Raw genomic sequence first — 25648 nt, 5'->3', positions numbered from 1 at the left:
CGGTGAATCGATAGTGCTTTGACCCTAGTCATGTGATCTGGGTCCCCGGTAAACCGGTTTGTTGATTGAGTGATTCGTCTTAACGGTGTTTCGGAACCAAAAATTGGGGTTCCTTCATCAGTCGCTCTCTTGTTTTGTATCCCCTCCGCTTGGTTGTGTGATGAAGTCATCTTCGTCCTCGAGGAGGAGAAGCCAGATTCGTCATTGAGAGAGTTAGCCACTATTGACTGACTTTATAGTGAGCGATCCGGTGTGTGGTGTCATATTATAAGCTTAATTAACATGACCCAGCATCGACCGGAGTTTCTGGACGCTTAGGGACTGGACACAAATTACAGGGGGGGTGGGCCGGTGTTTTTTGGGGGTGGGTCGCCATTTTTCGCGCAAGCATTTTTGAAGGGTCATAAAATTTTGTGCAAGCCTATGGGGAGGGTCACCTTTTTTCATGCATCAAAGCTGAAATTGCATGTGCACGTTATGGAATACTGAAAAAAGAAAAAATACCTCCTGGCACTTTCATTTTCTGCCATTACCATTTTCGGCGCGCCCTTCGGGCGCAAATTTCAGGTATAATAAACAATGTATTGATGATCCAAGCAGCCACATTGATTTAAGTTGTCATGATTTCTACTTATTCAACACTATTGTGCATAACTGTCCCCTATAATAACTCTTTCAATAACAATTTGGGAGATTACTTATTTTACATCATTCTTCCATTGACAATACATTGGGTATAGGTTGGTGTCAAACGTTCATGTCGCTGTATGTACATTTTTAATTTTTTGAGGACATTGACAGAATACAAACTGTTCAGAATAGTGCGTAGTGTCATCAATAACAACTGGAAGCTTCAGGTCGAACAACTTTTGAATAACAATTTAGGATCAGATAACCTATGAGTTATTTGTAGTTTCCTCATAGCCTAAAATGTATAGTGAATCAACATTTTGGTGAAATTCCAAAATCAAATTTCTTTCACAACCATTGACTTGAAACCACTCTAGTCTAATCATGAATATTAATACTAATAATTAGGTGTACATAAATGCACAGGTTTACCAAGTTTTGTATTGGAAAAAAATTATTCATAGTTTCATCATAGACTGCCATAGTGAATGGACATTTCAGTGAAATTCCAAAATCAAATTTCTTGCACACCCATTGACTTGAAACTACTCTAGTCTAATCATGAACATTAATACCAATAATCAAGTGTACATAAATGCACAGATTTTCCTATTTTTTTATTGGAAAAAAATTATTCATAGTTTCATCATAGACTGCCATGTATAGTGAATCAACATTTAAGTGATATGCCAAAATCAAATTTCTTGCACAACCATTGACTTGAAACCACTCTAGTCTATCATGAACATTAGTACCATTAATTCAGTGTACATAAATGCACAGATTTACCTATTTTTGTATTGGAAAAAAATTATTCATAGGGTTTCACCATAGACTGCCATGTATAGTGAATCAACATTTCGGTGAAATTCCAAAATCAAATTTCTTACACACACATGGACTTGTAACCACTCTAGTCTAATCAAGAACATAAATATCAATAATCAAGCATACATAAATACACAGATTTGCCAAGTTTTGTATTTAAAAAAATTATTCATAGTTTCTTCATAGACTACAATGTATAATGGATCCACATTTCATGCGAAATTCCAAAAACAAAGTTATTGTACACAGATGCACGTGTTACCACCCTCTTCTAATCAAGCACAATTATGTCGATTATTCAGGGTCATATATACACAAATAGTGCATATTTTTAATTCTGAAAATTTTTACAGTTTTGTCATAGACTCCCATGTATAGTGGATCAACATTTATGCGAAATTCCAAAAACAAAGTTATTGTACACAGATGCACATTTTACCACCCTCTTCTAATCAAGCACAATTATGTCAATTGTTGAGGGTCCATATATGCACAAATAGTGCAAATTTTTAATTCTGAAAATTTTTGACAGTGTTGTCATAGACTCCCATGTATAGTTTTGTCATAGACTCCAATGTATAGTGGATCAACATTTTGACAGAAATTCCAAAATCAAATATCTTGTTCACATGTGCACTTGTAAACAACCCATGCTAATCAAGTATATCTATATCAGTTATTAAACATCTGTATATCAACAGATATAGCTAGTTTTATACTGGAAAATACACGTTCGTAGTTTTCTTATAGTCGACTACATGTATAGTGAATCAACATTATCGATAAAATCTAAAAATTACATTTTTGTACAGGCATGCACTTTTTACCTGCCACTTCAAGCAAAGTACATTTACATGAATTATCACACACATATGATTTGATATTTCTTGGACAACGCGTTATATCGGCCGCATTTTGCCTTCCTTTTGGGAGGGCGACTTAAAAAGTATAGCAAGTCAGAAGGGGTATTTAACACATTGCGGTTTTTTTTGGGGGGTATTGAGTAACAGGGGAGGGTCACTTATTTTCATGCACGGATAAGGGGGAGGGTCACTAATTTTTGTGCATGAACTTTTGAAGGGTCACTATTTTTTACGCAGCGGTTTTTCGAAAAACACCGGCCCACCCCCCCCCCTGTAATTTATGTCCAGTCCCTTATAAGGACTTTTGTTTTAAGGGGCATATTTTGAGCGGTGCTAGTGCTCGTTATGTTAACAGTAAATGTTGTACTAATCATTGGTCATTGTTCGGCGTGTGGCGTCGCTTAATTTCATGTATTTCACAAAATCTGCGCACTGATCTCTCGCTTAATCCTGACAGATTATGATCAGGAAAAAGTCTTTCAAAGTACATGCTATCTCGCGGTGTATTTTACCTTCAAAAACAACCATTTGCCGCATAAACTCTTCAGGGACTAAGGAAGACAACTCCATTTTAAATTTACCGAAGTTATTGCGTTGACGGAAGCCGGAAATCTTGCACTCATCGCTGCTCGCCCACTGGCCTGTAGAGGGCCAGGAACAGCAAAGAAATTGAGATAACATGTAAGTCGTTTTTCGACCATTTTCAAAAAAATGAAAATGGTTGAAATTACCATTTTCAATTTTCAATTTAGCAAGTAACAAAATGAACAGCGAATCATTTTAAATTAGTGTACATGATTTAGTATAAACGAGTTTCGATTCTCATCATTTTTGTTCTCCTTCAAATGTCAAAATTATCCTATATTTTATATTTTACAAAAATCGGAAGAAATACCATTTTTGTTATGTTAAGATAGAATAAAGTTGAAGACTTTAAATTATTTTATGCTTTGTTGAGAATGGCAACATCATTTTTAAAAAATAAATTGAAATCAAAATATGAAAAAAGGAACGTTCAATAAAAGTAAACCCGAACTTGTGTCTTCAAATCTTATGAATGAAACAAAATTAATTGATTAAAGCTTAATTTGTGTTTACTGAAAATGGCTTTTCGGATTCAAAATATAAAGACGGCGAAACAGAATAGTTTCATTAATAATGAAATAGCAGAAGCTTTATTTAAAACGGGCCGTCAATCGTTTTTTTTTCAACGAAGATAAAAATGAAAAATAATTTCGATTTGAAACATTTCAAATGTTGCTTTCTATGCCAAAAGGCTGTTTAATATTTTTGGGAATTGATTGGCCGCGAAAACCGTACCAAAAAATTGGTAAAATAAAAATTTTGTCTGCAAAACGAATATTAAAAATTGGTTGTTATTTCATTAAAATGAAAATTACATTTTGCATTTTTTAATTTTCAATAAATTGGTTGGACGCACGCATTCCACACACATTTTTGTACACCTGTCTTATTACAGGTTACAATTGAATATGGAAAGGAAGTATTGTGCATGGTCATTTCTCTTTCATGTAATAGGGCAGTGAGACAAGTTGAGCTCCATCGGGTTTTGACATACACCAATATACACGATATCTAGGGAGAATTACCAGGTTCCTGATCCATATAACTACATCTGGCCTGTTATAAACATTCAAAATGTTTTCAGATCTTTCTAACAGTACCATTTCAGCAATATAACCAATTACATACTGCAATATACAATGATGCATGCAATATTTACCCGGAAATTCTTACTGATGAAAGCATATATGATTGGATTGAACACGGCATCTGATATGATCAACCAAATATATCCGCAAGCTTTTATTATATTGACTGCCATTGGATGAGTGTCTAAGAATTCTGTTCTGTGGGTGAGTACCACCATTCTGAAGAGGTGTATAGGAAGCCAACAAATGGCGAACATGATCACAGCGAACAGGATGCTGGTTATTGCCTAAATAAAAAAAATAAATGTAAGTGACACTAATTTTGTATCTCACTTTTTCTGATCTAAATGTATTTTAGCTACAGACTAAAGGCAGTGAAATTTATTCAATCAGAAAAACTGCATTTTCGTGGCCTAAGAAGCAGAAGCAAAAGGAAAAGCCATCAGATTGACATAGAGGTGTCAGCATCGTAGTAGAATCCGATCGAAATTCTGCTTAATTTTCTACCCTGGGTTGATAGCTCTGCTGGTGGACAGGAGAGAATTGTCTCCTAGCCTGTCTTTCGCCCAGTAATGTGATGTATCAATGGCTCTGATAAAATTTGTGTGTGAGATGTGTTATAGCGAGTATGTGTGTGCGAGTGCTTCATGAGATCTACAGCGTGTGGAGGGGTCGCAGTCAGAAAAATTGTGACAACTTAGCTTGGAAATTGAACCACCCTTTTTAATGGTGGAGATTTGGCAGAGCGGTTTTGACTGTGATGTCTTCGCTGACTGGGTGCCGTACATCGTGAGTTCGCAACAGATCGAAAATCTTCTGAATTTCCATGAATATCGGCTGTCTATATCTAGCGCAACACAATGCCCAAGGTTTTCAAATGGAAAAAGGACTTCATATAAAATTGTACCGCATATTCATGATGACTTTGGTGATTGGAAGAGAGTTTACTGGGTGGTAAGTAAAATTTGTGTCTTTCATTAAAGTACAGTTGCATACAGGAAGCAATGCATACAAATGTTTGACAATAATATTAATTTTGAGATCTTCTACAATCATGTAATTGATGGATGGGGAGAGGTCACTGTTTTCCTTTTGGAGACACTCATTATTTCTTAAAATCAGTGTTAATGCAACTGATGCCTTCATATTCAGTTCTGTTCCTGGGTTTCTGAATACATAAGTTTTGAACCAACGTTAAGAAATAGCTCTTTGGGTTATGGAAGGAAAGTGGTACCGAAATAGTAAACATAGTTTTAAGACATTGAAGGTTTTATACACGCGTTGTGTTCTGTTTTCCGTTTACCCTGTCATTTTACGGAAAAGGCAGTAAACACAACAACCCAGGCTGACAGCAGTGGAGCTGACGAAGACATAAAATGTTGAACAACAACTGCATTTACAAGCTATATTAGGGGCAACATCAAAAGTTCAATGAAGGATAAAAAAACTTAATTCTTTTAGTTTGGGGGCGGGGGTTTTGACCTAAAAAAGTTTCTATCCTACAAATCGATTTAAGGTAAAATTTGCCAGGGGAATGAATATTTTGAAAAAATAGAGCAGAAATGCACACTTTCGTGTTGAATCCAGCGGAGGGAGTTGTTTTAACACGGTGCAGAGCTGTACCTGGCCTAGTTAGTGTAAACAATGCAGGCTGTTGGCTTCTGTTGCACCATAGATGGTAGTTTCTCTACTGTTTCTGGTTGCACTCGGAATTTATTTTTAATTATATCTTGCTACATTTCTGGTGCATGTGTAGTCCGCCTGAATGGAGCAGTGTGAACTGAGTTGTTACAACACCAGGACAGATGAGATAAATTTTATGCCTCTGGAAGGAGAAACCTGGACTTTATTGTTGTTGTTCTTGTTCATTCATGATAAACTTCAAGTTTGTTGTTAGTATGTTGTATTTACATTGGATGAAACACAAAGTGTGTTCCCAATCTTAAGCCCCACTAGCTGTATCTTTTAGCATTATTTTTATGATTTTACTTTGAAACTAAAATAAGTTTGTGACAATGTAGTCATTTAGGTCTGTGTACACACTGCCGGGGCTATATATGCATTTTGAACAAGATAAAGATTACACTGCGATTAAATGTTCGCCCAAACATTAAATCACAGCCCCATGCAGAAAACTAAAACCCTTGATACTATGCATATCTGCATTTAAATCGTATAAACATATAAACTGCACAGCGTAGTCCAAACTGTAATCCACAAGGGTGAATGTTTTCAACTATGACATTGTATGCTCTGATTCCTTTTTAATTTATTAATTTTTGAAAATGCCAGGAAATCAAATGACCGTTAATAAAATTTTAATTTACATGTCAAATGTTTCTGAAAGGAATGGTTTCCTAATGCAGTAAAAGCTCATATCTCTTCAAAGGGTAGATTTCAGAGAGGAAAGAATAGGTACTATAATTTGACGTCAACAAATTTCAAGAGTTACAGCTAGTGGGGCCTTAACGATGCATTACTTTATTTTATCCCTCAAATTGACTGATCCTTAGCTTCGCTTTACATAGATAGAGCCTGGCAACAGGTTCAATATAAGTCAATTAAGTTTCTAGGGGGGGTGGGGGGGTTTGGGGGGAAACTAAGGGAATTAAGTTTTTTATCCTACATTGAACTTTTGACGTCGCCCCTTACAACTCAAAGACACAGCTAACATTGCACAGGCCCATTAAGTGACGCTTAGGGTTTTTTTCTCAATGGTTAGACAATGGAGGGTCCATCGACACAAACTCGGACTAAGATGTTCCTAAAAAAATGCAATTTATGAGGTTGAATAAAAGTCAGATTCCTTTATTTTTCTTTACATAAATAAAAACACAGCAGCAGATACACAGCAGCAGACATAAAAGCAATTGTTAACCCAGAGTATTATTGAGTGGTTTTAGCGCGAGTGACTAATACCAATGGCGGAGCTCAAGACAGAAATTTAACACCTAGGAAATCTATGCCTAAAAACAGGATTCTTCAACTGGTAGCTGCGGCTAATGAGGGCTATTGCTGCAAAAGAGCTTTTTAAGCAAATAAATATTGTTCTAAAGTCAATTAAACGAAGTAATTTAAAAGTTTCATTAACAACAGCGAAGGAAGTATGGTTGGAAAAAAAATCCCAAAGGAATTAAAGCTCGACATGTCACGTCACAGCTGAGAGAGAAATACACCCGGTGATGAACACCTTCAGCTTTATGCTGAGGTCCACACAAGCCCTGTGAGTTTTCTCGCTCATGGCGAAGCGTAGTTTTGAAATTACCATACTCCTTCTTAGAAACAGAAAAAAATGCCGTGCTCTGGAACAGCTAACCAGTTTGAACCTGTTCTAAACGTTTGATATCAACTTAATTGAGGTATGCCTCCCAGTAGTAGAGACACTCATGTGACGCCACTCACACGACACTGAGCGACACTTGCTTGTCAGCCCGTGGGACTCATATGTTATCATAAATACAGTGTCGGGCAGCCAGGAATTTTAAACCAGGGGACACTGTGTCCCCATCGTTTATTTTTGGGCAGATGTTTAGGCCAACATGCATCAGTTGTTAATCAGATTTTGTATTATTGTGTAACAAATTAGCTTCGCAAAACAAAATTTAATTTTAATCTACCGGGACCGCTTCTCTATGCTAGAATTTCAAGCAAGTAATTTTAGCAGCTTGTATACCGTATCTGCCGCCAATCAGAGAGACCAGTGGGACTACAACTTCTACAAGCAAGTTATAATATCAAGTGTTTCTTCAGTGTTTTAATTACTTCTAATCACAGCTCCGAAAGTACGAAAATATAAGCCTCAAAATAATAATCCAAAACAAAGGTCATCGTTATTATTGCAGACTACACCCGACACAGTCGACTCGTGAGTGCACCCGCGGGTGACTCACAGTATGCGAGAATGCGGTACAACAAAATCGATTTTAGGGATATTGTCGCAAGGGCGCGCCCTGGCTTCAACACTGAATATTTGCTTGTAATGTAAACCTCTATCCTGTATCATGGATTAAGGTAGTATGCACCTCGAAAGTGAAAGACTTAAACTTTTGCTCTAACTTTCCTCAAGGAATCTTTCTATCATTCTCTTTCAAAATAAAGAATAAAAATAGGGGGTCACCGTGCTTATTTTGGTTCTAGAGAAAGAATTTCCCCAAGATTTACGATATTTTAAATTCAAAATGGCCGCCATCCCTGTGTTAACTTTATGAAGGAAAATAAAAGTTTTCGAATTTCCAAAAACTAAGCCAGTGAAAAGTTTTCTTTCACCAAGAGTTTTAAATGAACCCCCACATGTGGTATATCAGAAGAGAATTGTAAAAGTTTGAGAGTCCGAATGTCTGTCCCCGAGGTGCGTTCTACCTTAAAGGGGTGTCCGTCGGAACTGTGCGTGTGCGACTTTCTAGTTTACAAACAATAGATTACATGCATGATATCTCTGTGCATCACTTCAACATAGCTGCAACATATAAAGTTTTCGATATTAATTGTTAACAAGCATGTTTCAACAGTCAGCAATATATATATATATATATATATATATATATATATAATATATATATATATATATATATATATATATATATATATGATACGATACATAATCTATGTTCCGGGTTCTTTACGTTTTCTTGTTGATTAGAAAGTGTCGACTTCAGAGTAACTCACAAGGTAGGAGAGTTTACTAGAGACTAGATAAGTAATCATGGCATGCTGTTAAGAGCATACCTTTCTCTTGGATCGTGCTTCCATTCTATTGTCAGCAGACCTGGGTAACCTGTACAATCGCAGCTTGGCAACAGTGCGCAAGTAACAAATTCCGAGTATGAGAAGGGGTCCGACGTACATCAGGAGAAAGACGATCCACATGTACACTTTTCTACCGTAAATCGCGCCGACCATTGGCCAACTATTGGTACACAAAGCAGCGGTTCTGTTCTCAACAAGGGGGTAATAATCCAGTTGGTTTAAGATAGGGTAGGGGCAGCAGATAATGAGGGCTGCAATCCAAATGAGGATGATAGCAATAATCCTGTGCCTTTTCTTCGCCTGTGTTGGCAAAGGATACATTATTGCTCGATATCGCTCTATGCATATGGCTACCAAAGTGAAGATGCTGACAATCTCGGATGCCTGTAAGAAGGATTAAGTATTAGCATTAGTTATTATGAAATGTTTAGTATGGTTAATTGTGTCTTATCAGATTTTGCACATGGCTACATTCATTCATTGACTAAAACTGCGCGAAATTCCAGCACAATGAATGCTGGTCGTATTAAATCATTGAAATAACGAAAAAAATGCTGACCACACTCATGTCCACAATGGCGAGCTCTCAACATCACAGAAAGATAGTTGTCGTAAGGGCGGAACAAATGATGACAATGTCTTTCTGTCCTAAGACGACGTAGAAGTAATTCCAAACAAAGGCAAAATAATTTTAAAGCTTTGAAATACCAGACGAGGCAACACATTGTTGGGAAGTCAGTTAAGTTTCGGCAGCATCTCAGATCAGCAGTTGAGGGCAGCGTAGTTAATCACGTGACAAAAGGTGATAATGCAGAAACAACTTTAATTCACTTAGAAAGCAGTTAGTAAACTGTCTTGTTTGGCACAGACAAAAATCTTTGTGCAGTTGACATCTTTGAGAATCGGCAGAGTCAAATATTTCTACTTCCAGGAGTTCAATCTCATATCCAGTTGTATAGTTTGTTTTCTTGTATTGTGACAAAACCATCTTTATAGTATTTACTATCAAAGTAGAGAAAACTAGACAAAAATTAGAAAAGATTTGGACTGATGCAAATGATCTAAATGAGCATGCAAATTTTGTGCATGTCTTTTAGAAAAGAGTCAAAGTTCAGGCGTATAGAAGTTACACAGAGTTCATGAATATTTACAAGTTTAGTTACTCAGAGCCAACTTATTTCACAATACTATCTACACTGGAAATGTCCACACGAGTAATATCGTGGAGATTCCGCGACACACATAACAACGAATATTTTTAGAGAGATCAATCCAAACAACATTCATATTTGTCACTTTTAGGGAGCCGTCATTATTTACGGCCCTGGGGGTCGGAGGAATTTTGTCGGAAACTCCCAAATTTCGAGTGACCCCCCTTGCCAATCATGATGAATTTGAGTAATCCCCTCACTAACTCAGAAATTTTGACTTACTCCTCTCACTTAGAAGAGTTAAATACCAATACATGTAGTTTACAAAAATACAGCAATAGTAAGTACCTTTTAAATTCTGATGTACCTTTCTATTTTATTATCGGTTATCTCATGACGGTTGAAAAGGGGAAACCAACAAATTATATTCAAAGTGACAACAATGCAGATAGAAAAGCTCATGCTATAACCAGTATCCAGCTTTATAACATGTTTTAATTTGGATGGGTATCATGACAGGGTTTTCACTAGGATATCTTACTGTGCAGAATTTGAAAGTACATGGGGAAAACACGAGAGAGGCTGAGGGGTGAAAGTGTCAAACGGGGTGCCCTATCTTGCGTGGAAAATTTTGAGAAATTTATGTGTGTAATTGTACAGTCTGGTGCAATCTAAGAGGTAATCCTAATTTGCTTTTTTACTGTAGTAAAACTGTTAGAACTCCCCTAGGATGGGAGAGCACGAGAGGGGATGCCCCCCTCTGGCATAAAAAAATTCGAGAAATTGATGTGTGTAATTGTGCAATCTGATATAGGGGGAGAGCACGACAGTGGGTGCCCCCTCTCGCATCGAAAATTTTGAGACATTGATGTGTGCAATTGTGCAATCTGATACTGTATTTTATGACATTTTTGCATGATCAAGTTTTGATTCACAATATTTAACAACTAAACAATGACAATACATTTTGTAAAAAATAGTTCTCAGTTTTGCCAGAGATTGAGGAACAAAGAATATGCAGGAATGGAAAGTCTGTGACCTTCTTGTGTCATTTCTCCAGCTGCCAGCTTCTAATGAAAAGCCAGAAGTCAATTAAAATACATGCTTCTGTGATAATAAATGATGACTTCACAACAGTTCAGTTTTGTCCTAGATTCCGTGAAAAATTTGAGTAATTGATGTGGTTAATGGTGCAGCTGGTGCAATGTGAGAGGTGTTTTCATTTTGTTTTTCCATTAGTATTAAGACTATTAGAACACCCCAAGGGGAGAAGCACGACAGTGGGTGCCCCCCTCTCGCATCGAAAAATTGAGAAATTGATGTGTGCAATTGTACAATTTGAGAGGTGTTTCAATTATTTTGCACCAAAAATTGAGTACCCCCTTCTTCCTCTTCACATTTTGAGCAACCCCTTTGAAGTTTTCATTTTTTGAGTGACCCCCTCAAATTCCTCCTTCCCCAGGTCATGACGGCTCCCTTAATGACTCAATATTTCTGAATATGCATACTGTAAGAATGCTTATCAATACAATATGCACGATGAAATGCTATATTGCCGCACTCCGAGCATCAAAGTGTGTACCAAATGACAGTTATAATACTAAGGAAAATGCAAATAAGAGAGCACGACAACTGAGGACAAAGGCAATAACTTTGAACAAACACATTTTTAACATACACAGAGGGAGCATGACGATTCTGAGTTTAATGTTTTATAATGTGTCCGCTATAAATTAATAGATTGTTACTTGTAAAGTGTACCTCGCATGAACACTTCTTGGCTATGCTAACACTAATTATGGGATGATTGTATTCTATATTTTGTTATCATCTATCACATTACGGAATGACACCTTAGAGGTATTATTTAAAGTTTCCTACTCCCATTACACAATGCACAACGTTTCCTCAGGCAGACATGCACAACACAAGCTAATATTACCACGAAGTGTCACCAAGGTATGGCAATAACAGGGCATTGGCGTCTCGCAGCTCGTCTACTCAGAAATAAAGTAGGTATAGTTGCAGTGCAGTGGACTAATGTCAATGTGAGTCTGCATTGAGTAAGATTAAACTTAACTTAGGGAGCGTTCAGTTTTTACGGCCTGGGGGCCGGCAAAATCTTGTCGCCGGTGTTCAAAAAAATATAGACCCCCCCCTCCATTTTTTGTGAAAAAAGATGACCCCCCCCCCCTTTGTCAGACGAAAAAAATTGATGACCCCCCCCCCCGGCTGAAAAATAACCAAAACCCATATGTCAAATTTACCCGCATGGTTTGGATTTGAACTCCGGTACGCGGCGCACTTTATTCGTGTAGCAGAGATGCCAGTGCACAAACTTCTCAGCCACATCCATTGAAATGTCTGTTAATTAGGACGACTGTAAGGCAATTTTTAACTTCATTTCCATAGACAACTCATGTCCATGGACATTGTATAAAGTAAACTTTATTGGAGTGGTTCGCCAAAGGCAGCCCTCCGGTTAAGAGGGTCATGGGCCATTACGTAAAGTCAACTTTATTCTAGTGGGCCACCAAAGGTGGCCAACCGGTAAAGAGGGTCGATCATAGCCATTCATAAAGTAGACTTTACTGGACAGGGCCACTGAAGGCGCACAGCCATTACCATTATTCAGTGCGTGATCCCAGGGTTCCCTCAAAAATGTTTCTAATACAAGCCGCGGCTTCAATTGGGAATTTTATGGTAAGATTGCTGTGGGGTATTACATAAAGTCAATGTATTGTAGTTGGCTGCCGCAGGCGGCCCGCCGGTAAGAGGGTCAATCATGGCCATTGCATGAAGTAAACCTAATTGGAGTGGGCCGCCAAAGGCGTCTGCTCGTTAAGAGGGTCATTGGTAATACATAATGTATATTTATTGTAGTGGGCCGCCAGTGAAAAAGCGATGACCCCCCCTTTGTGGATTCCAAAATTACGATGACCCCCCCCTGGATTTTGCCGCCCCCCCCCCCCGGCCGTAAAAACTGAACGGTCCCTTATGTTCACAAAAAGTCGGGCCGATTGTCCCTGTGACCAGACGAGCAACTTGAGACGATATTAAACTTGATTCGACTAACCACAGTACCTATTAATTCCATCAAAAAGCCTAACTAAGGGACTGGTCAGTTTCTTTGGCCCGGGGGCGGTGGATTCATGGGGGTCACCCTTTTTGACTTTGGTGGTAGGGGGGTCACCATGTTTTTGAAATGCCCAGTAGGGGGCCAGTGTGTTTTTTAATTCAACATGGCTCGTACTTGCGAAAAAAGCATTGTGCCAGCCACAAATTTCATCATTCAGTTGCATTTTTCGGCGCGCCCTTCGGGCACATAACTTTAATAATGATAAGACATTTTTCAGAGCCCCGCCCTAGTGCAAAACTTTAATATATCTGACATATATATATCTGACATACTTGTATGTTTAACATTTTTCGGCGCGCCCTTCGGGGCATTTCTTTAAAATATAAACAATATTTTTCAGCATGCCCTTCAGCTGCATGACTTTCATATATCAGATATGTATATAATTAGAGATATCTGGATGTTTAATATTTTTTCTGCGCGCCCTTCAGCCACAGTAAATTAATATATCAGATATATTATGTCAGATATATCTTGATGTCCGTAAATTGAAAGTTTGTTTTGCAAAGTGTACTGATCATTATGAAATCTGCAGTTCATCTGAAAAGCATGACAAGTTCCTGATACTTTTCTGTTTCCTCTGTGAGAATTCAGTAATAGAAAGCAACATGCACTAATACTGTATTCAAACTTTAGAATTGACACTTTTAAGTTCCTATCGTACAACTGGCATGACAACAATGTCATTAAAACACAGAATGACTGAATGATAAATTATATATATATATAGATATATATATATATATATATATATATATATAATATATATATATATATATATATACACTCACACTGAATTATCGACCTTTTGCTTTACCTTTGTCGCGCGTGGGGGTCACCCTGTTTTCGAAAGTTGGAATGGGGGGTCAGCCATTTTTGACGTCGGCAAAAAAAATCCACCCTCCCCCCCCCAGGGCCGAAGAAACTGACCAGTCCCTAATTACAAAATGAACAATAGTAAAACACATAAAATACCTATAAAACCAAAATATAACTTACACCAACAATGAAACATGAATCGTTTCTACACGAAGGGTATGTAAAAAATAGACGTACACTTACCGTATGCAAGTAGGAGACCAGTTTACACATGGCGAAACCAAACACCCACTCTCCCATGACAGTGCTCGTAAACAGAAACGGCAGGCACAAAAGGCTTAGAGTCCAATCAGAAACAGCGAGGTTAAAGATCAAAAGGTAAAAAGAAGTTTTCCCCTTCTTCGCATGTGTTAAAACCAAAATGACCACGATATTCTCCACCACAGACAATGCAACACCGACACTGAATATTACTGTCAATATTTTGACCACACTGTCATCTATTGTAGGGAGTACGTAACGTATATTGGCGTCATCGATGTAATCATCTATCTCTGTTGACGGAGTTGGCGTTAACTGTGTTATTGTTGGACTAGGACTCGTCATCCCTGAGAGACAGAGACAGACACAGGAACAGACACAGGGACAGAGACACAAACAGAGAGATAGAGAGAGAGCACATCCGAGTGAAATTTGCTACATAAAAAAATTTGCTACACTGAAATGAAATTATTACACAAAACTATTTTAGCATCAAATGTAGCATCACAGCACGGCAAAGCAGCAGCCGACTAACCTGTCAACCCAATGCCTGGTTGAATCACCATAATTAATTGTGCTGTTCGTCCGAACAATTGAGAAGAAATACTTAATTGATCAAGATCTCTAATAGCTCCTCTTCCCCTTTCCTCGTTTTGTTTATTTTTTCAGTGTTTCGATCATTTTCTTAGGTCAGCAGAACAACATCTGTGGTATAACACCAATAAACTCCTAACACTCACAGTACAAAGGCTTTTACGTGACAATCCCTACACCTAGTATCCAGGAAGGTAATTCATGTGTACAAGAAACAGTCTGAGAGAAGGAAACCCGGTGCTTAGATTGGGGATTTGGCCGAGCGGTTTTGTATGTGGCTTCTCCGCTAGATGACTGGGTGTCGTACGTTGTGAGTTCTAACCCGATTGAAAACACCTTATATTCAAAAAACTACTTGAGTTTTTTCAATTAGTGGGCCTAAAGTGTTGCGATAATTTTTGATTCAGAAAGTACAATTCAGAAATCAATTATGATCCAAATCGAGCTGAATGATAGATATATATAGCTCTTATCTTTGAACTTTTAATTGAGCCAATGATACAATTATATAGTCTTACTTCAGAGGCTTAATTGTATTAATATAATATAAGTATTATATATAAATAGAAATACAACCCTTTTCAGAATTAGAGCGCAAAGCCAATGCAGTGAACTGCAATAAAACTGCTTACACTAATTAGTTTCAGCTGTAGCCGTGGCCACTTTGGTGTTGAACAAGGCTACTTGATAAAGACCAAAAAGTCTGCTTGTACTACAACTTCCCCAGACAAACTGTCTGCATGGGACATACAATGTTGTCGACTTTGCCAGCTGGCTACAGCTGAAACTAATTAGTGTGAGCAGTTTTATTGCAGTTCACTGCAGTGGCTTCGCGCTCTAATTCTGAAAAGGGTTGTAATTATATATAAATAGAAATAATAACACGAATAAAATAGAAATAATGACACGAATAATAATAGGTTCAATTTCCGAGAAAAGTTTACCATAAGGGTATTTTGGGTCGAAAAGACCAAATATGATATCGATTTCACTGTCCAGTGTTTCCATGGTAACTATTTTAGGGGTTGAAAATTTCAGTTTTTCTAATATCCAATGAAAAGTTACTTTGATTGATATGAAAATTATCTGGCGGGGGGAGTTCGGGTCAGAGAACACAAAAACCAGACTTATTTTAATGTTTTGAGTTGCCATGGTAACTATTTTAGGATTGAAAATGTTACTTTTTCCCTAATTCCTATTAAAGAACTATTCATTGATGTAAGATTGATATTAAGTGTTTTTCTGGTTAGCACACACTCATTTTAATGTGAGATGTTTCCATGGCAACCATTCAGGAGTAAAAATTACCAGTTTTTCAAAGATTCCATCTAAAATCCAGGAATCAACAGAATGTGTTATATCAAAGGGATATTTTGGGTTAGAAAGACCAAATATCCAGTGTAAAAATCCAGTAATCAACAGAAATATTATACCAAAGGGTTATTTCTGGTTAGAAAGACAAAATATTATATCCATTTTTACTGCCTGTGTTTCCATAGTAACCTATTTGCGTTTTAAAATTTCAATTTTTTTCCTAAGTCCATTAAAAGTTATCCCAGTTACTATGCAAATGCTCTCCCAAGTGTATTTATAACAGCATGAACTCTATGTTCATTTTTGTTTTATGTTGCCATAGTAACCATTTCGGTAACCACAGTTTTTTATTTAAAACCATAGACCCTCGAGAGGGTCTATGTTAAAACATAATTCACTGTTTTTTATTTATTTTATGGATTTCTAAGTAACAACTTTTAACATTTGTTCTATAATTATAATAATAATAATTGTAATTTCTTTGCCTTCATTCTAGAAAGAATAATAAAGATAATGTATATTGGGGCCATTTGGTCAAAATTATGTTTTCCGTTAATTTTAGTGTGTTAGAATTAATTTTACATAGACCAGAAATAATTTGTCAAGCATTTTTAATTGTGTTTCATGCAGTCATCCAAAATAAGTGTTATATGGTATATTACTAACTTATTATGCATTTATCGAATTAAGTTTATGCCTTCAAATTAATTTTATGTGCTGAAATTAATTCTACTAGTATCCGAACCCAATCCTCCTTATCACCCAATGTACCATTATATTTATCACAAGCAGTAACAGTAGGGCACAGGGTTTTTTTGGTTTTATTTAAAACATAATTCACTGGTTCTTATTTATTTTATGGATTTATAATTAACGACGTATAATAATGTTCATTTTATAATAATTTATTTTGATTTCTTTGCCTAATTCCAGGAAGAATAATGAAGACAAATTATTTCTGATTGTTTAACTAAAGTAAAATTATGGCCATGTAGTGGTGCATTATTTTTTGTGTGACCTGGCGTGACCCCATTAACTCTATGATTCTGATGATTAGCTAGATCTCCCCTTTCCATGGTAGCAATGGCTAAATTTGAACATGGTCCCTGTATACCTTTAAACATTTTTTTAAACCCAGCAGGCCAAGACAAGGGGAAATATTACAAGTTAAATGTTTCATGTTTAATATTGCCCAGGGCTCGAAATTAACTTTTATTCCCTGGTAGTCCACTTGGGCAACCATATTCTGAAGTTGGTAGCCTGGTGACACTGGCTGGTAGCCCATGCATATTTTAGATCAGGGGTATCTTTTTTCGTTAACCAGACAAGAAAGGGCTATTTTACAAGGTTCTGCCCATGAAGTGAATTTTCTAGTCTTTTGATGTATATACTTGCACACCTTTAATGCCCAAGGAAACAGGTGTAATGGACGACAGTGGGACTCAAAAGTTTTGTGACCTATAAACAACCCGTTTCACTCTCACAGTTGTATGCAAATTTTGAAAGTCGCCATGACAACATGACAACAATATGGCCTTTTCAGCACTGAGATATACTGTAGCAGGGCTAAAAATAGACCATGGCCCTTCTGTTGGGAGGAGGCATAATTTCCGTGTCATTGTGATTGATACATTATTATCAAAAAGCAACGAGAGTGAGTTTTATTGGCAACCGTTTCCTGTGCCTGTCATTCAAGTACGTCAGTTCAGATATGGAAACTTTGTTGCAAAGTTTCATCGCACGGCCGGTCGTCTCCAGAACAAAATCATACTATGGCAAATTTCTATGCCAAGCTGGGTTTGACTGTAGCCCTACGAGTATGGCGAGAGTGCCCGGCTTTGTCTACGCTGCCTCCCAAAGCCAGGTGGTAGGCGGCGTAGCCAAAGCCGGACACTCTCGCCATACTCGTAGGGCGTGGTTTGACTGCTCGTCCCAAAGTGACGGACGCATCTTTCAACCTTTCAGCTTGGTGAAAAACGCATTTATTGATTTGCCAAAGGCCTGTGGACTCGCTTATTTTTGCACAATGCTACAAGGACATAGGAAAAAGTTGTTGAATACTCACTGTTTCAGTGAATCCGCCATGATGAGAGTTCTCAAATCAAAAAATGTTGCCGAGCTCGAATACAAATGTCTTCTCATTAAATTACGTCATTGTTATACAAGAGTTAGCATTCCAAAGTCTGTCACCCTGATTTTTTCAAAGTTTGGAGAAGGCCGACATTTCCATCTGAATGATTGAACGACGTGAAACGCAAAATTCCATCGCATATTATCTGGCAATATGTACAGTAGAAATACTGTATACTGTCGCTCCAGGTACGTATAAGCTTATACTCCACAAAATGGCCACAGGCGGCGTGAACTTTCTGAAAGGATTTCCTAAACGTCCTACTTGTTACCTTAGGGACTCACTTGTGATGTCCTGAAAAGTATTCTCTGCAGTAATTCTAGTTCTGTCAACATGCAAAGCTCAACGACAAGATTATAGCACGAGACGTAGTGTACAGACTACACATTCACGCGCAGGTGAACTCAATTGCGCATGTTCATATTGGCAGACTACACTGGCAAACGAGTGTGCATGTGTGAAGGTATATTTGCAGCAAATACACTGGCATAGACTCGCCACAATCGCTGTGCCATGTTTTGTGCGCGCCCACGACTGCCACGATGGGCCTGCATTCGAACACTCTTTTTCAGAATTCCCACAGCTTCAATGAACTGTTATTAGAATTCTATATAATACTTATAGCCCCTAAACTTGTAATAATAATAATAATCAGGGATTTTATAGGTTAGTCAACATCGCGAAAGATAGGAAAGGTTACTAAAACTCCTTTTTCATTTACATCTCTATCTTTCCAATGTTGACCAACCCTTGATAAGTCCACGGATTAGCATAATTAGTTGTGTTGACTAATTAATTACAAGATGTGTATATGAGAGATAAACATCCTTGTAATGGGGTGTAAAATAAATAAAGAGTCAAGAGGCTAGGTTAGGCTATATAGTCATTTATTTTATTTACTACGATCAGTCAGAGCATGAAGAAAAGGAGAGGGACTGACAGTGACAGAGAAAACTGAGAAAAACTCAATAATAACCTTGTTAATAGTGATTGGGCCGCCTGTGGATGGTCGTCGCAGTCAATGATTTTGTCACCAACACATGAAGGCGTTGGCAAGTTTTTGTGAGCGTGACCCTCGTTCCATGACCCATGATTGCATCCGGAAAAGTATCACTCTTTTAGTGTTCGTGATCGCGAAAAGCTCATTTTTGAAGGTAAGTGACAAAGTAATTTATTGTATTGTAAGCTTATGGGTTAATGATCTAGCCAAGGGGGTACGCTGCTCACCAGTAGGCCTATGGGCGCATCATAATGGGTCCCACATGAGCGTCCGAATGTAAAACGGCAGCACGTCCCACAACTGCCAATACATCCAGGGCTAGACGGTGGCTAGATCATTAACCCCATAAGCTTACAATACAATGGATAACTTTGTCACTTACCTTCGAAATCAATGAGCTTTTCGCGATCACGAACACTGAAAGAGTGATACTTTTTCCGGATGCAATTATGGGTCATGGAGCGAGGGTCACGCTCACAAAAACTTGCCAGCGCCCTCATGTGTTGGTGACAAAATCACTGACTGCGACGCCCATCTAGGAGAGAACAATTGAATGCGACGCAGACTTTGAATGCGGAGACATATGTGAGAGAAAAACATTTGATTGCGACGCAGACTTTGAATGCGGAGACATATGTGAGAGAAAAACATTTGATTGCGACGCAGACTTTGAATGCGGAGACATAAGCTTATGTGAGAGAAAAACAATTGAATGCGACGCAGACTTTGACTGCGGAGACATATGTGAGAGAAAAACAATTGAATGCGACGCAGACTTTGAATGCGGAGACATATGTAGAGAAAAACAATTGAATGCGACGCAGACTTTGAATGCGGAGAACAGGTAGTTTTGGGCCACCGTAGTTCTATTTTGTTTGAAGATCCATCGAAAACACTGTATTTTGCTGACTATAAACAAGTGAAGTCGCTTTTACTTCGTTCTGAAGTAATCGCAGATAACATTTTAACCACAGAAATATCCAGATTGATGTAAATAACAAAAAAACAACATAAAGTTAAAATTATATTTAGCGTGAAATTACGACTCGAACCGTTTCCGCGGAACGTGGTTTCCCGCCTTACAACAGATCGGCTGCTACATATCATTGACTCGCAAAGCCAAGTCAGTGTGTCGACTACGTCCGCAAACTTGTGTTTTTTTCCAAGTATGTCTGCAAGCTCATCCGGTAATATGTCCGGATTGGACCAAGAATTGGTCAATTTATTGCTTGATCGTCGAAATGACGTTTTAGGTGATCGAGAACACGCCCGAATTCGAAGTAGTTCCAGAACACGAACCAGTTGTCAGCCATCCAACCGCGGTCCCCAGTCACTCGGAGTCCGGCCAAACTGTCGACGATGTTGATGACGAAGAAGGCTTTCGCCAGCTAACCCAGGGTGAGATTAGTCAACGCTCAAGGGATTTCGTAGCGTCAACATCGAGCCGTTCCCAGACAATGGCGAACGAAAGTGGTCCTGAAAATGCAGACACCCTTGATCCCCTGGATGAAGCTACAGCTCGTCGCATAATGGAGGCTGGCTGCGGATGTAACCGCAAATGCTATCAACGGCTGGACTTCGATCGTGTTCATGGGTACCGTCTCGATCTCGCTGAATTTTCGCGGCAGGAAAAGGACATTCTGTTGCTTGCCAAGCTTCAGTCTATGGAGGTGTCTGGAGACACTGCTAGAGGGGAGAAGAGGTCGTGTCAACGCTTCCGTTACACGTTTGATGGCCAAGAAATTTGTGAAAAAGCTTTCCGATTTGTTCATTTCGTCGGTAAGTTTTTCTCAATGTCCTCATCATAAAAGTAAATTTATTCATACGTAAATGCAACCTCCTGAACCGCTTTAGTTTGTATTTACGCTAATCGTAATCGGATGACTTTCCAATGCGATAACGAAAAACGCATGCTCAAGTTCACGTGAAATTTTTATTGTCAAATGTCTTGTCATGGGCGACTTTTCATTCCTACGAATCCTAGTGTACACCCGGATCGTTTCCTTCGGAGATGTCGACAATGCACAGAAGAGTGTTACCGATATACATGTATTTCAACGACTTTTAAAAATGTATTTATATGATATCGCCGTTTCTATCAAATTTTCACTCGCATTTATCTGATTTCATAGAGGTCAGCTGAAGTTTTGCCAATTATTACTCAGACGTACCGTGATGTATCAACAATGATGCCTTGTATTTTGTATAAAAATGGTGGGACGGACGTCAGCATTAGTTAGGAGGGGGGAGTAGGTGGGAGCTGTCTATGTTGTGCTGAGAATTTTCAGATAAGGTAAATCACCTTGTCTCATTTTCCATTTTCTTTTCAGGTTCTCAGTCCTTTAAAAACCTAAAGGCCCATTACAAGGATAAGGGAGTTCTTCCAAGAGAGGGGAAGAAAGCTCATAATGCTTATTCATTTGAGGTGAGTGATCTAAACAAATTATTTGTGTGCTCTCCAGTGTATTATGAATTCATGTTGTTCATTCATGTTACTGTAGCTATTTTGAAAATTATTAATGAGTGCATGCAATCATTGCAGTAATTTAGAATTTTATAATCATTAAAAAAAACAGAAAATGAAAAGAATGAAAAATATTTTGGCATCATTGATTAGTATTGTGTATAATTTGACAGCGTTGACTTTAAAAATATTCAAAAGAATATTTTCTCTGTATGTAAAGCTAATAAACTACAATAATTTTTACTTCTTATAGTTATTTACAAAGTTCTGATATATTTTTACAGACTAAGGCAACATTTACTATTTCATTGATTTTAACATATTTAAAATTATATTTTGAATTTTCAGGTTATTGCTGATGTTATAAAAATTCCTGGAGCAATATGCGCAGGAGAATGGTATCCCCATGCCAGCTGCACCTCGTGGTCGTGACGGTGTCCCACCAATTTACCTGCCATCAAGTTTACGAAAAGAGGACTTTTATATGCAGTATGTTCACTCTTGTAAAGCTTGTAGTACTAGTAAGAAGTGCGTTGGCTTGACAACATTCAAAGGTGTATGGAGCTCCTGTGCTCCGCATATCCAAAAGATGAATATTCGTACAGATGTTTGTTCTAAGTGTGAAAAGTTCAGACAAAAAATTATGTATGCTGTAAGTGAGGAAGAAAAGTTAACCCTGACTTCAGAATACAATGACCATGTTTGCTGTGCAAAAGCTAGAAGAGAATTTTACAATGAATGTGTCAGTAAGTCATCAGTAGAGGTCAGTGCAGCATCTGGTGTTGAAATTGGTTCTGAGCCTTGTTCTAATGATTTATTTGATGTCCATTATACTTTTGATTTTGCTCAAAGTTTTCTTCTTCCTCATCAAACTAGACAAGTAAGTCCATTGTATTTTTTGTCACCTTTGAAAGTACACTGTTTTGGAGTGTGCAATGAAGCCCTTAAGTTTCAGATCAATTATTTATTTGATGAGACAGATTCAATTTCAGTTGATGGGAAAAAGAGTCATGGACCAAATAATGTGATCAGCATGTTAGACCACTTTTTCAGCCATTACAGTTTAGGTGAGATGGAATGTAAACTTCATGCAGACAACTGTGGGGGACAAAATAAGAATAAGAGCATGATCCATTATTTTTGTTATAGATGTGCTAAGGGCTTACATGAAGAAATAAGTTTACATTTTATGGAGCCTGGTCATACAAAATGCATTTGTGATGCATGTTTTGGCAAGATGCGTCAACTATATCGTAGGTCAGATGTTGACTTACCTGACCAGCTAGGTGATCTTGTTAATGCTAGTGCTCGGGTCAACAAGGTACAAATGCATAGTCATTCTGCAACTTGTGAGGAAATTGTTCAGTGGTTTTCATGGGATAGTTATTTATCTTCATTTATGCGCCCACTCAAAGGTATCAGAAAGTATCACCATTTTAGATTTGTAAAGGCCGATGCTGGGGCAATGTATGTAAAGAAAAGTGCCATGATGAGGAAGAAAGAATTAGTTTGCTCCTTCCTGGTAAATCATGGCCTCCACCTGATGATTGTCTCCCTGATAGATTACCATCAGCTGGTTTGAGTGCAGCAAGAAAGAAAGATTTACATGATCACATACTTCCATTTGTAAGGCCACCATTCAAGGAAAGTTTCAAATCAAAGTTCTGTGTTTAACAACTTCCAGTAATCAGTCATTTATAGTAATACTGGAAGAGAGTGAAGATATCACATCTATGTCACATGATGTCCCCTCTAAATAGAATGCATTTCCTTTATTGACTTGACCCCACTCTGTAAAATGTTCCTTTGAACTACATCAGTGATATTATTGAATTGTTTCATAGCCTTGATGGAAAATTTTCATATCAACTCCCATGTACTGTCCTCAAATATCTTCATTTCATCTCACCCATGCCAGACCCTCACACTAGGTAATATATCTTCATTTCATCTCACACATGGCAGACCCTCACACTGGGTAAAATATCTTCATTTCATCTCACACATGGCAGACCCCCACACTGGGTAAAATATCTTCATTTCATCTCACCCATGCCAGACCCTCACACTGGGTAAAATATCTTCATTTCATCTCACACATGGCAGACCCTCACACTGGGTAAAATATCTTCATTTCATCTCACACATGTCACACCCTCACACTGGGTAAAATATCTTCATTTCATCTCACACATGGCAGACCCCCACACTGGGTAAAATATCTTCATTTCATCTCACACATGGCAGACCCTCACACTGTGTAAAATATCTTTATTTCATCTCACCCATGCCAGACCCTCACACTGGTAAAATATCTTCATTTCATCTCACACATGCCAGACCCTCACACTGGGTAAAATATCTTCATTTCATCTCACACATGGCAGACCCCCACACTGGGTAAAATATCTTCATTTCATCTCACACATGGCAGACCCTCACACTGGGTAAAATATCTTCATTTCATCTCACCCATGCCAGACCCTCACACTGGGTAAAATATCTTCATTTCATCTCACCCATGCCAGACCCTCACACTGGGTAAAATATCTTCATTTCATCTCACACATGGCAGACCCCCACACTGGGTAAAATATCTTCATTTCATCTCACACATGGCAGACCCCCACAGTGGGTAAAATATCTTCATTTCATCTCACACATGCCAGACCCTCACACTGGGTAAAATATCTTCATTTCATCTCACACATGGCAGCTCCTCACACTGGGTAAAATATCTTCATTTCATCTCACACATGCCAGACCCTCACACTGGGTAAAATATCTTCATTTCATCTCACACATGCCAGACCCTCACACTGGGTAAAATATCTTCATTTCATCTCACACATGCCAGACCCTCACACTGGGTAAAATATCTTCATTTCATCTCACACATGGCAGCTCCTCACACTTGGTCAAATATTTTCATTTCTTCTCACACTTGACCCTCACATGAGGTAAAATATCTTCATTTCATCTCACATATGGCAGCCCCTAACACTCGGTCAAATATTTTCATATCACACTTGACTTGACCCCACTCTGTAAAATGTTCCTTTGAACTACATCTGTGATATTATTGAATTGTTTCATAGCCTTGATGGAAAATTTTCATATCAACTCCCATGTACTGTCCTCAAATATCTTCATTTCATATCTCACACATAGCAGCCCCCTGACACTGAGAAAAATATCTTCATTTCATCTCACACATAGCTGACCCTGACTTTATTTCATCTCAAACATGTCAGACCCTCACACTGGGTAAAATATCTTCATTTCATCTCCAGCTCTTTGTAGGATATCTCAAATCTATCTCATTCAACAGTCCTATCACATAAGGCAGAATATTTTCAATCAGTTATTTATATTTAAGCAATTCCTGAGAGCACTATTTTAATCTTGTGGATCTGCACATGTAACACATAACATTTATCTGCTTAGCAGAAAAGTGTATCTTGACACCTGCTTAAGGAATGTTCAATAATGAATGTGCATCTTTTGTCAAGAAATTTAAGAAAGAACTCTATAGTTTTTGAGGTCATGATCTCATTGTGGTTACCACTTTGTAAAGATATAGGAATATATGTCCATGAATTTTGTGTTAACAGGACAGCAATAAAATTACAGATTTATTTTACAGAAAGTATTTGTTTGTGAAGATCTTTATTCTTGTTGAAGTGATTGAAAATGTGTTGTTAAGTATGATTTTTGTGTAGCAAGTGTATGTTGTAGGTGTTTTACCTCTTTAATTTCATTGGCTACCCCGCCCCCCCCCTTTTTGAAAATGTAGTGATCCGTATTGTCTTTAATTAGTATTTATTCATACACCCCAAAATGTTTGAAACTTGGAGAAAGCTTTCATTAATTATTTAATATTGCTTAGATGTATTTTAATATACAATATGCCATTATATTGGTTATGAAGGTCAAAGGTCATATACAAGTAATTATGATGGGAGCACGTAATCTTATCTAAAACAACATAAAAATGTTAACACTTATGAAAATTTGTCATATTGAATTAAAATT

At 37.8% G+C, this 25648-nt stretch overlaps 1 protein-coding gene across 1 annotated transcript in view; it reads right to left on the bottom strand.

Moving 5' to 3' along the window:
• Positions 1-25648, bottom strand: part of LOC139114066 (neuropeptide Y receptor type 1-like) — a 41742-nt gene that overhangs the window by 3145 nt on the left and 12949 nt on the right. The window contains exons 2-4 of the mRNA XM_070675569.1: positions 14093-14457; positions 8720-9124; positions 4066-4281 (exon numbers count right to left, since the gene is read on the bottom strand). Of these exons, the coding sequence (XP_070531670.1) occupies positions 4066-4281; positions 8720-9124; positions 14093-14455 (984 nt within the window). The 5' untranslated portion in view covers positions 14456-14457. The remainder of the gene's footprint in view (positions 1-4065; positions 4282-8719; positions 9125-14092; positions 14458-25648) is intronic.

Source organism: Ptychodera flava, chromosome 16, assembly GCF_041260155.1.
Source record: "Ptychodera flava strain L36383 chromosome 16, AS_Pfla_20210202, whole genome shotgun sequence".
In the NCBI taxonomy this organism is placed as follows: Eukaryota; Metazoa; Hemichordata; class Enteropneusta; family Ptychoderidae; genus Ptychodera; species Ptychodera flava.
This window is presented reverse-complemented; position numbering and strand designations above follow the sequence as displayed.